The following is a 13,541-nucleotide window of genomic DNA, read 5'->3' as shown; positions in this document are numbered from 1 at the left end:
CTTACATACCAGCTGTAAGAGCTGTGCAAAAATCTTTCACTAAATGTATCAACTATATGAATAAGCACTTTTACCAACAGCTAATGTGTACATTTCCCCCCACCCCTTGCCTGTACTCAACACCTTGAGTATTATGAGAGGGCTAGAGCATGCAGCTTTGCATGCAGATGGACCCAGGTTTCATACTCCTCACAGTCTACTAAAACAATCTTAGGCAGTAGTCCAAGGCCTATCTGACTTAGTGCAAGGCAGATTCACAAGTCTGTATGTGGAACTACACATTAAGCATTTTTATGCCATATATAGCATGTGTGTGGAGGGTAGGAATCAGTAATTTTAACTATTTCTGTTCTTATAGTGAATCCAAGCTTTTTCCTAGTTGCTAAATGTACTACTGATGCAGTTAGCTATACACATCTGATCACTAAAGCTTAATCTGTATTATGAATTCATTCCAGGTCAGTACTAAAGTTTTAAAAGGTGTTTATCTATAATGAAAATATCTGAAAGTCAGGGTAGGCCTGAAGGAATATTGAATTTGCAAGGGCAATATCACACTACATTAACATGGAGCAAATATTTCTATTAAAACTCAACAAGGTATGATAATGTCTGGGAATGTCATATATATGACTTAGCCCAATATTTGGCCTTAAGTGTTGTCATGTGTTGGCCCAGCTAGTCTGTCCTAACTCTATTTTGCCTACACAGAAAGAAAGCTCGAAATTAGGCCTACCCGTTTTCCTTATTCATTTGCTTATTTGTTTTGGGGGGTGGCTTGCTTCTTCTTTCTTCTTTTTTTCATTCCTAGGCACAATTATTGGTGTGATATTTATTCCTGTGAGGTTTGTGCATTGACTGATTTCATTTATACTCCTCCAGTGTTACAGAGAGACCATCAGGGCAACTTACAAAAACACCGTTAAAACCGTAGAAACAATACAGTGAAGAACATAAAATCTTCACTTGAAAAATTCAATTTAAACCAAAACAAACAACACAAAATGAACCAAATATATTAAAACAGCGCTCTTTTCATCCTCAGAATGGGTGATGGAAGAAGAAAGTTTTAACTAATTTCCAGAAGCAGAGGAAAGAGCTGGCTTGGAGATTTCTTTGGGAAAGCAGTTGCAATTAAAGGACACCACTGTAGACAAAGGCATGTCTAGCCTCAGGTAAAGAAGGAAATTGCAGCTTAGGTGGGCCAAAAAAATAGGATGGTTTTGCATAAAATTTGCATATGCTAATTTATATGTATAGATGCAAATTTTAAAAGAATTATTATAATTTAACTAGAAATATAGGGTATCTCACCATAGTGCAGACGAATGTGGCCAGGTGACCCGTGTGCCTGCCCTGCCTGTTCAGTCTGTTCTCCAGGTGCTAATTACTAGTGGGCACCAATTCTTTGGTGATTGATTTTTAAATCTGAATTTGACATGACAACCCTTCAAATACAGGACACTTTCAAATACAGGACAGTCCTCTGACAGCCCTTCAAATAGAGGACTACCCTCTGTAAAAGAGGACACATGGCCACCTCCTGCAGCTGGATGTTATCTGTACATGTCAGTTCCTTATCTGGTAAGGAAGATGATAATTAAACAAAAATCCTGCCAACAGGATTATGTAAGAAAATGGCTTTATTAAGCCCGAGAACAGCCCTTTGTGGATCTCTTACCACTATCTAAATGTTGAGTCTCTTTTAAATTTGGCACTAGTTAGAAAAACAGACTCACATATTTATTGGTGTTGTCAAACTGTTTTAAAATGGTTACATTATTATTTTAACTTATGTTGTTTAGCTGGCATGGGCTCATTACGCGCATAGAAGCCCCAAGATGCAGCATTCGCAAAGGTAAGCTTAAATTCACAAACATACCTGGGCTTGGAAGTTTGGTCAGAGTGAAAGAAAAAACTGACCGTGTCAACTACATTTACCACATTTGGGTGGTATCCAAGGCCTCTCCATTTTTTTGCCATTTTAGGGGTTCATTATCTGGCTTCAGTATTGCAATATAGGAGAGACAAAACAAGGCTCATTTTTAACCCAAACTGAGTGTTAATCTGTGTTTTTCTGTACTATAGAGTTTGGGAAATTCATCCTAGACTAGGCTGCAACCAGCATCTCCAAAAGCTATTATCAATTTACCACTAGCTTTAACTTGGCTCTGTGTATGTGTTGGGAAGAGATGGATTTATAGTATGGAAATATTTATTTATATGGGACATTTGGATTTTTTTTAAAGGCCTAAACACAGGGGCTTGTTAGATTAGAAAAATCCTAGGAACTGCTGTAGTAGCTGCCTGGTCATTTATTGTTTTTCATATTTGTTCCCAACTCCACTTAAATATCCTGATTCAATCCTCATCAAACGATTCCAGCCAAAATCGCAACAGCATTTGGAGCTAGAACTCCAATGCCTAGCTGAACTCACAGGCCTTTCAAAAGATACATGACTGTTTTGTTTTATGTCTGAACTGGAACACAATTCAAACTGTAAAAAGACAGAACGACAGATAGGCCTACCTGTCAGCATCACCCAGACCCAGCGAGGTGTTGCGCTGCAGAGTTTCCCGTACAGCAGCCATCCCATCAGGAAGTCTATTTAATCTTCGAGTGTAAAGGCCCAACCCACCATCAGTCATGTACCTTAAAAATACCAGAAAAAGTTAATTATTGCAAGCTTACCAAAATAATACACAGATGTCTAAATATAGGTCATATTGTGAAATCTACTTAAACTAAATTTTGACATGGATTAAAGCACACGATTTAACTATATGTTATATTTACTATGTAACTCAGGTAAATGTCAGTTTGAAGGAACATGTAACATGTTGGAAGTATGTCAAGAACCTTGCAACCAGTAAAATCTTCCACCTGCAAATGGACTGCTAATATTTTTGTTTCTGCCTCAACTTTGAAGTTATTTTCATAACTAAAAGGAATATTCTATCTTCATAACTAAAAGGGGTTATTCTTCCAGTTTGACAGATGTTTATATAGCATGGATTAGCTAAGCATATGCTGAAAACCTTCTTCCACAAAGTGTTTTCTTGTACACGCTTCATTTAGAGAAAATCCTTGTAGAAACAGTGTGTAGTTATATTTTTTTCCTAATTCAAATAATCTGTATGTGTATGTATGGAACAACTTAAAAACTATCTTCTTTGTAGTACACCTTAGATCAGGTATAGCCAACTGTAGGCCTTTGCACCTAATTTACCCTGTTGTGCAATTTGGCGACTAATCTGGCCTATCAGTTTTAATTAAGGTGCAGTGAGCATCTTGCTCACAGCTGAAGCTGTAAGAAACTTGTTACCAAGTTATGTGTGTTAATATTACATCTGTCCTTTGGGTTTTCTATGCAATGTCCCAGCCAAGAGCTATTTGGAGAAGCAATGAGATGCCTTGTATAAACATTTTACTGCATTGCTGTCCTATATGCCTTCCAAAAGGGCAAATAAGCACAATATGCCTTTTGAGAGGATTTTCTTTAAAGGACATTAAATCCTCAGTCCACCTCTCCAAATCGATCAACTCGTATCACTTAAAGGTATGAGCTCCATAAGTATCAAACACTTATTACTAGGTAGTTCTAATATTATTTACAGAATCTGATCAGCCACAAGGGGCTTTGGTTATGCAAAAAAGATATATACTTTGGCTTCCAGAATACTGTCTGGCATATAGAAATAGGACATTCCTGTCCTAGAGAACGCCCATCTCCCAGAAGGTCCCTGAACAGTAAACCACTCATCCTTGTCAGAACTGGTGCTTAGTTATAGCCTTCAATTAGAAAATTGTTCTCAGGAGCATTCTTCAAAGAGCCACAGTTTAATCTCTTTCTTGTAGATAGCAGTTTGGTGTAATTCACAGAGAATGAAAGTAAAATGGTGCCTTTTATTGGTGAGTGTACACATAATTAAGTCTTCCAACAATTGTTTTGTGCTACCCAATACCAGCTCTGTGGGTGAAACCAAACAATCCTTGAGATAGAAAATACTTTCAAGAACGCTGATTATGGCTACGCTTTCCACTGAATTCCAACAATATCTAGATATCAGATATTAGTACACCAGAGCCAGTGTGGGGTAGTGGTGAGAGTGTTGGACTGGGAGCTGGGAGATTCGGGTTCTAGGCCCCACTCAGCCATGGAAGCTCACTACCGGGTGCCTTTGGGCCAGTCACAGACTCTCAGCCCAACCTCCCCCACAGGGTGGTTGTTGTGAGGATAAAATGGAGAGGAGGAAGAGGAGAATGTAAGCCGCCTTGAGTTCCTTGCAAGAGGAAAAAGGCAGGATATAAATGCAATAAATACATACATACATACATACATACATACATACTGATGCTGGATTCTAGGCTGAGCCCTCCAGATTGGAGAAGGGCTCCTGGGAGTCTTATAGAAGGTCATGGAGGGTATCAAATGGATCCAGAAAGATACTGTGTGTTGGATTCACTGTGACTAGGAGGAAGCCTGCTGTGCTGATAATGGCATGAACGAGTGTCACTGCAGTTGGCTCTGGTCCTGGACATTTTACTGCCACTCCCATGGAAGAGGAGAGGGCTCATTTTCCTTAGCTCTTCACCTTCTGCAGCATCATCAGTTAGACTTCAGTAGGCCTAGGCCTACCGTAATAACAAGTGACCCAAACCTTGAAAATACATGCTTAGGAAGGAACTGAAATGTGAAACTATATTGATATCTAAAACAATAGGTTGATCAGAGTAACTATCTTGCTTATCTAACCTCTGATCTGACCTTTTTTTGCCTTGTAAATGATAATCGCAGCCATCTCCAAACTTCTAGTTGTACATAGGGCAAGAAATCAGCACTTCATGTAAACTTGTACCAAAAAGATGTTGATTCCATTGATAACATCACCTCTAAATGATATTGTTCCTCTTAAATGTCAATTGCCATTCTTAATCTATCAGTTTTAGAGTTAAAGCAGCCTCTTGTAGGAATGGGAGATGAGTAGCCTGAATTTCTAAGAAAGCTTATTATTTAAGAGGAAAGTATTATTAATTTATCTGAAGCATTTTCTTCTCCATTGTTCAACCAAACAGTGGCTTAGGATGCAATCCTATGGGCTGCACCCTCCATAACCATAAGTCCCCAAACTCAAAGGCTTACAATTGTCCAGAGCCGGGAGGGAGGAGTGGTGGAGGCGATCTTCACCTCTGAGTCCTCCTGCCCTGCAGGTTTGCCCATCTAGCTTGTGCGCTTTGGAAGGAGGCTGGAAAGGCCTCAGGATAACTCATATCCCACCAAAACATCCCCCTTTCCCCTTCTCTGAGGTTGAGTTCCTGACCTTGTAGAGCAGCTGGTGTGGTTCCTTCCCCACCAGCTGTGAGGGGGAGGGGGGTTGGAGCTCAGATTCCCCCCTCCAAGGTCAGAGAGCTGTCCCTGACCTCCGACTGGGGAATCCAAAACATCCTATGACTCCTCAGATGCTGTCTAGGGGCCACAGGATTTCTCCCTTAAATACTTACAATCAATGAAAACAGGGCAGTCCCTGCCTTCAGGTTTACAATCTAATAAGATATGACACAAAAGGAATGAGCAGGAAAGAGGAAAAAAGCAAGCTCAGGCACCAGTTTTTACAGTTAAGTAATAGTTCTCATAACGATGAACTGAGGGATTTATTATTATTTATTGTTAATCATTTTTAACTTGTTTTCAAACTGTTTAAAATGTTTTAATGGTAAAGGTTATGCTTTAAAGGTGATTATGCTTTTTCATGTTATGAACTGACCCAAAGATACTTGCCTATTGGGCAGTATAGAAATGTAAATGAATGAATGAGGGAGGGGAGAGGAGAGGAGAGGAGAGAAGAGGAGAGGAGAGGAGGAACCCAGTAGATCTGGGCTTTCAGCAGGGCTGATGCAGCTCTGTTTTCCGTCTCCTCTGGGTATAGCTTTCCAGGTATGAACTAAACAGAGAGCAAGACTATCCATCTTTTAGACAACCTCTACTCTCATTTGTAGGTACACCTGCATGAGATGTGTCTCCCTCCCCCAAAGGGATAGTATTATTTATTACGATTACTATATAGGACTTTTCAAATGTGTGAAGTACTTGATACTCTTTACATGAGACTCAAAAGCAGCCCTGCCAATAAGTCATTATTCCCATTTAGGAGACAGGAAACTGAAGCAGAGACAGACAGAGAGAGAGAGAGAGAGAGAGAGAGGAACTTGCTCAGGGAAACCCAGAAATCCATGACTGACCTTAGATTTCATTTCAGTTTTTCTAATTCCACATACAACATTCCATTCATTGGACCACACTGGAAAATCCCCAATCACAATGCAGTACTTAAATTCTGTCAAATTCTAACAAATTATGTACCTCAGTATTAAGTATTCATATTTTATATTTAGCTAAGCCATTCATTAGGCTTGATTCCTTCTTGTAGTAGTGGCTGGAATGTTGGACTGGGGTGTGGGAAATGCAGGTTTAAATCCTCACTCCACTATGAAGCTTACTGGGTGAATTTCGCAAGTCATAATCAGACATAGCCTTACCTATTTTACTGCACAACAGTTTGATCTAAAAATACAATGGGAAGAATAGACGTCCTCATGGCAAAATAAGGGATTGTTGGGTTACAGTTTATAGTAAAGATCAAGAAATGAGGAATATGGGTATAGATATAGAAAGAAAAGAGGGCTATAGATGAAGTTTATGATATAAAATTTTGTTTGTTTATTGTTTTGATTCGGCTAAGGAGATTATGGGTGAGGGCTAAACTACATATTGTACTAACCACATTGATGAAGTTGAGCCTGCTAATTGTTTTTTACTTTTGTGTAAGCGCGTGCAGTCCTAATCTGCATCAAGACCATAGTGCTTCAGGAGAGGAGGGTTTAAGGTCTCCTACATGGTTCACCCCCCAAAACTCCACCCCCTGCTAGAGGGGGAGGGAGGTTTAAAAAAGAAAAAAGTCTCAATTAATTTCAGTGAAATTTGAGGGGGGAAACTCTCTTCTCCTAAAGGGAATTTACACAAAAAGAAGGAAAAATAGCAGGCTCAAGTACACCAATGTGACTAGCAGAATGTGTAGTTCCTTCCTTAGTTTCTTGAGATATGATTGGACAGTGGGGTTCTGAGAGCAGTCTGGACACTTGGAGGGAGACAGAAGATTCAGTTGGAAGTTGTGGGTTGAAGAAAAAGGGAGAAGTCCTAGGAAAAGGAGTACTACCTTCACACACACACACACACACACACACACACGACTTTGTGCGCAATGATATAGAGCTGTTGTTACTGTATAACTAAAGTATAACTAATTTAGTTTGAATCCAAACTATTGTTACTTATCTGGTGTAGCTTGGGCAAATTCAATTCCCACATTGTTATCCTCAAAGTTAACAGCTTTTACAGAAAAACCAGGTTACCTTTGTATATTTAAGGGTACAGTGTAATGGAAGGCAATTCCTCAAATGGTATTGTAAAGCAGACTGGTAATTCTAGGTGTCATTTTCCTAGTGTAACATTTCAGATCAGTTAAAATCTTGGAATTATTAGTGCACATTTTCAGCTGTTAAAATGTGCACACATGCACACATTTTTGTAGCATACACGTACACATGTATATTCAAGTTCATTACTCCAATATAGTGTCACTACTTTCAGTGCATGGAGGTTTAACAGATTGTAAATTACTACACTGAAGAACTGCTAACAAGTTTTCCTCTTAAGAAAAAACAGTATAAAATAGAATAAAGGCAATAAAATAGAACTGAGCAGCTCTGACAAATTGCATTAAAAACGTATTGTTTCAAAATGGTAAAATAAATAATAACATCCTTTATTTGTATAGACTAAAGTGATCATACTAAATTAGTTAGACTGAAATTAAAAGTATCTCCATTTAACTGAACACTGTAAGAATACCAACAAAAAGTCATTAGTCCAAACACATACAAATATAAAATCTGTTTTTAATAGAACTCTGTGTGTGAGTGTGTCCTGAATTATTGATATAACTCTTTTAGCTAAGTGTAGTCTGAATGAATAAACTGATGGAGATTTAAGGGGAAAAACTCCTCAATGTACAGTATGCTGACACTATGCACGACCCCCCTGAAACATTTAGTATACACACATACACACACACACCACACACACTTCTCCTGGTTTTTGTACAATCTGACAATCCAATCCGAACGTGCAACAAATAAACAAAAGGGAAACAATTAAGCTGATACCTTTGATAAGCGTTCTGTAAAATAACACACTTTACTAAGCCGTGAATGGAAGAGCTATTTCCTCTAAGTCCTTCAGCTGCAGTTCTGAAAACAGTGGCCAAATTATTTGAAGAGTTTGAATTTATCCTTCAGTTTTGCAAGTTCACTGCTATTCACTGACTTCTCTTCTAGAGACTCATCTTTGCCAATGAAAGGGAGAAAAGAAGCCTTCCCATCAAACAGGCAATCCGAACGTAGTTACTCCTAAGTCGATAGTCTTGCAGTGTCTAGGAGAAAACAGTTCATGGTCCACAGAAACACTAAACCCATTTCTGCCTCTCCTTTTTTGAACCACTTGTGTTAGTTACACTGTCAGCTGCAAGAGATAAAACCTGACTGCAGTGCCTGACTCAATTATTAAACTTCACATGCAACAGGAAGGAAAGAAAAAAGTGCAATGGATGTAAGTCAGCTTTGTAAGTCTCAACTGGGTTCAAGAACAATAGACAATTGCCCCTCAGGGGTTTCACAAAGAGGTTGCTAAGCTAGTTAAAACTAGGGACAGGGCTATTCTCAGTTCTGCTTTGTCCCTGGGGACAAGAGACAATACTATTCTCTCCACTGCATAAACAAGGAGTCCAGTTTCAATGGCACCAATAGACGCTGGCTTGCTTCAAGTCCTTCATTCATTGTAACATTTGTTTGTGAGGAGTTCACAGAAAGCAACCTTAAAACGGAAGGAGTGAATGCAGTTGTGTAAAAGACCAGGTTAAAAGTGTTAGCAGTTACAGGCATCTTATTAAGTGTGTCAATGAGCTTCAAAAATAATAACAAGCACATATATCTATATCTATATCCATATATTGATACCATGTATTATATACAGCAGCAAACAAAGGTTTGTCAACAAGGGTATCATCAGAAAGCTAAAGCTCTCTGATAAATGTACTTTTATGAAACACTTATGCTTCTAAACACCTGTTTGTTGCATTCAAACCTTACACTAAATGTATAATGTTAAATGTTTGTTAAATGTATACAATTAAAAGTTTTAGGTGTTAAGTATGCTGAAACACTTGATTCACTTGATTTTAGTGTGACAGCTAAACACATACCTAAATAATTTCCCTGAAATCAATGGGACTTTGGTTGGGTCATGCCTATAGTCTATGAGGGTAAACTCCTTCCAGTCAGTTTATACATTACAGAAAACCAGGGAAAGCAAAAGCATGAGTGAACTACATTTATTCTATTATGGCTTCTGCTCCCCCACTCCAAGTTAGCTGCCCATGTCTAATAGGCAAATCCTCTTCTCCGTCTTTGCATTGCAATGAAAAATACCAAATATCAAACAGATTTTGATTTTCCCATATGCCACAGTAGCTGCACACTCAGGCTGTAATCCTATACCTACTTACTGGGGAGTTAGCCCCGCTGAAGTCAATGGAACTTCTGAGTAGACTTGTATCCTTTTTTCCCTACAGAGAAAGTTTTGTGCTTTTTCATTACAGCACTGGACACCACTGACAGTTATATTTGGTGAGATCAACTTTGCATAGTTTACAGTTGACAGATAATGCCAAAGGAATAACCCTGTTTTGGGAAATTGTAGTTTATTTTCCATTCCCAGTAAGCTGCATATTTTTGTTTTAGGCTCTTGGTCTGGTGGCGTGAGCCCCTTGGAGGAATGTGTCAGAGAGCCTCACACACCACAAAATAAAGTTTGGGGACAGGAAGGAAGTAGAGCCTAATGGGCATAGCCAGAGGAGGGCCAAGTCAGTGTAAAATCTGCACATAATACTTTGGGGTAGGCACCATGTTAGTTTTCATTATCTTAAATGTAACTTTTTGCCTCTTTAGACAGACCCAACACATACAAAGCACATACAAAGAAAAAATGGCGTTCAAAATAAATGCATCTTTATGGTCAAATCTTTCAGCTTCCCACAGAAGTCACAGTAGCCACAAGCCTCCACTATCAGAACATTATTTATGTCCGAATATTTGTTAAAAATAAAAACGTGACAAACTCTGAATAATGTGCTTTTGTACTTACTCAAAAAGAAAAAAAAGGAATGACAGGTGTTTAAGAGAAATGACAGTTGCCTCAAATATTTACACAAAAGACAAGAGGCTTAATATTCTAGAACAGGTGAAAGCGTAACATCTGAAACATGTTTTATACTTTGTACAATAATATGCTACTTCTGCTTCATTTGTTGAATACTGGCTGTGCTACTATGAGTGTCTTAATTACCAGAGGTAGATAAAGCCATTTCAGACTTACACTGCAAAATATATATTCTAAAAACATGCTATTGAGAGTCTAAGAAGGTAAAGAGGAAAGGTTTTATGTATAAGCACAAACATGGATATTAGGGATCAAAACCGGAAGAGGGACTATTGACATGGCTGTAGCCACAGACCTCAGGACTAAAGTCCTGCAGGGGGATGCTTCCCCATTATGTTGTGTGTGTGTTTTAATTATTAAGGGAGCCAGCCTATGCATGTTTTAGACAGAGAAAGTACAACTCCCAGCATTCCTGAGCCAGCATAGGATTGTGCCCTAAATCTGTCCACTGTAATATACAAGGTGATTTGAAGGCTTTTAATTTTCGTTGTCCTTTCTGGTGCACTCTGAATGCTGCACAGCTGCCCACAAGATGGGGCCACAAGGGCCACATACTGTTACTCCCAGGGGTACTGCCACTGCCATTTCAAGGAATTCGGGCAGCCAGATTGCATTCCAAGCATGCTGCAAAGCCCTGCAGCTTGATTTTAAAGGGGGAGGTTAGAATTGAAAGCCTGTGGTTCACCTTCTTTATTGTATGTAGAGTGTGAGGGGTGGGGTAGGGAAACGTTCCACCATACAACAACCCCCTCCCCATCCAAGCATTTCTTCTTCTTTTTCCCACAGTGTATGCAAGTGTAAGCTTTGTCTTCCAACTGAGACACAGTCCCATAACACTGGCAGATGAAGACCTTAGGAGGAAGGTTTGGGGGACATAGGTGATGATAACCCCTCCCATGAAAGTAATTTGACATTCTTCCTGTCCCCCCAAAGTCTTCCCCACTAGTTAGGAGGATGCACATTACCATCTAAAGGAGGGGTTAGGACAATTAAGTCCAGCAACTAAATTTACCTGGGCACTGAGGAAGAGCTGGAAGTGATATTATAGGGCTACCATTGACAAGTGTATAAACCAGCTCCAAGTAGCACAATTAGAACTGGTCTCAAGGACATGTGCATGTTAGCATGACTGACCCATACATCTGTTGGATAGTTCCCAGGGCAAATAATACTGTCTTGCCACATGCAGTTTTGGAATAATTTTTAGAGAGTCTCTACTACCCTCTCTTTTTCTCCTTCTCCAATTTACTGGTCTTTCTGCATTCCCATCTCACACTTTCCTACTTTTTTTCTTCCTTCTCTCTCTCACTCTCTCTCTTTGCTCTGTTTCTTGCCCTAAACTTTCTTGCCACATATCTCTGTTCCTCCTCACAGCACACAAGGTTTTCATTCTGCCAGCACACACTGAAGGAATCTCAGAAGCAGATGGGACTTGCAGAATAGCTGGCTGGTTGCACCAGGCTGGAAAAATGTAAATAAAGTCTGAGTATGTGCAGTTTTACATTTTAAGCTCACTTAAATTATAGCACCATCACGGCTACAAGAATAAAATGCAGTTTGGTTCTACACCTGCCATTCTCTTGGTTGTAATTTGGGATCCTACTGGGGTGCGGGGCCTTGGACTTTGGCCCTGTACCATTTCAGACCATGGGTTCTCCTGATGCCCTGTAGCGTTGGTTTCAGGGACCTGCTATGGATCAGCTCTTGAGCAGGGTTCAGCTTAAGTCAGGTTTTTCAGGTAAGCCAGACAAGAAGAGATCAGCACCACTGAAAGTGCCATGTGGCAGTGGAAGCCAGACAGGGTTGAGTGTATGTTGCTCCAACAAGAAGCAGAGCAAGACTGAGACTTAAATAAGAGTTTGGTCATCTTTAGGCTGGTTGACCCCACCTCTATACTGACTGGGGCTTGGGCACTTAAAAGGGCTTGGCCTGTTTTAGCAATCTCATACAATGTGGGAGTGGCTGTTGCATGTTAGTGTCGTCAGGGCCAGAGTCCTCAGAGTCTGAGGGTGGTAATGTGATCTCCCCTGGACACAGGAGAGCTGAGAACTGGGTTCTGGGGAGGTGAAAGCCTTGTGCTGTCTTTCTGTGGCCAAGTTGTCTGCCTGAACCATTAAATGTGGAGCCTCTTCTTCTAAGGACAAGGTTTGGGGGTTCTGGTCCATGGCAGATCCCAAGGTCCAGCCCTTGCTGCACCACCGTGTGCCTCTGTATCAAAGAAGAGTAGGAGTAATGCAGACATAGTGACATACGCATTCTCTCTTTACCACTTCCACTGTTGATGGTCTTGTGTGGGCTTTAGCTATTCCTACATAGAAGTGCAGAAAGGCCACAAACACTGGGTACATGGAGGTCCCCCTGGAGCCCACAAATAACTGGAAGACACAATCAGCCCATGGGTTTTATATTTTGCAAGCTCACATGGGAAGCTGCTGCAATAAGGAAAACAGGTTTCCCATATCCCAAGGCAGCTTCCTTCTTATACTTCTGGATCAGGTCTAGTAACATGGCAGAAGTCACTCCATTTGCTCTGCAGAAATAATTTCTCCACAGAAAAACGGCCAGAAATCTATCAGTCATAGTTTTTAAAACTGTTTAAACTGTGCTTTTAGCAACTTTGGCAGGCCTGTTACAACAAAGTCTGTGAACCTCTAGCACACGGTCAAGTTGCAACAAATAGTGAAGATATGGACCTCTATTCTAATGACAGATTGTCCAAAATTTATGCACAGCGACACAGCTTCTGTAAAATCCTTATACAATTATGAGTATGCACCTTCCATGAGACTTATCCACTTATAGCCAAATACAAATCACGATCACGTTTAATGTGTGTCAGCTGATAGCTAGCCTGTTTTACTTCTTTTTCTATCTTTCCAAGTACCATGATGATAATATGCTTCTAACAATCATAAATCACCCAGGAGAGCCAGTGTGGTATAATGGACAGAATGTGGAATTCAGGGTTGCCAACTTTTCAAATTGGAATTTATAGGCTGCCTCTATAGTTATGCTTTTAACAGCAGACTAATATGCAGGAATTAAGAGGTGAGGATTTTCACAGCATGTAGATAATGACCATCTGCTAATTGCTGCAGAGGAAGCCATTGTTAAAAGCACAGCTACAGAGGCTGCTTGAAAAGTTGGCAGCAACTTATCATACACCATACAGAACATCTTTTGTGGAAGGGTAGCGTAAACCAATAG

General features: G+C 40.0%; 1 protein-coding gene across 1 annotated transcript in view; it reads right to left on the bottom strand.

Annotated features, from left to right (window-relative positions):
- NAV2 (neuron navigator 2) overlaps positions 1-13,541 on the bottom strand; it is a 368,840-nt gene that overhangs the window by 126,843 nt on the left and 228,456 nt on the right. The window contains exon 12 of the mRNA XM_084852298.1: positions 2,531-2,653. Within this exon, the coding sequence (XP_084708424.1) occupies positions 2,531-2,653 (123 nt within the window). The remainder of the gene's footprint in view (positions 1-2,530; positions 2,654-13,541) is intronic.

The sequence above is a fragment of the Heloderma suspectum genome, chromosome 1 (assembly GCF_057233095.1).
Source record: "Heloderma suspectum isolate Gila_16-S chromosome 1, 16-S_ref, whole genome shotgun sequence".
In the NCBI taxonomy this organism is placed as follows: Eukaryota; Metazoa; Chordata; class Lepidosauria; order Squamata; family Helodermatidae; genus Heloderma; species Heloderma suspectum.
This window is presented reverse-complemented; position numbering and strand designations above follow the sequence as displayed.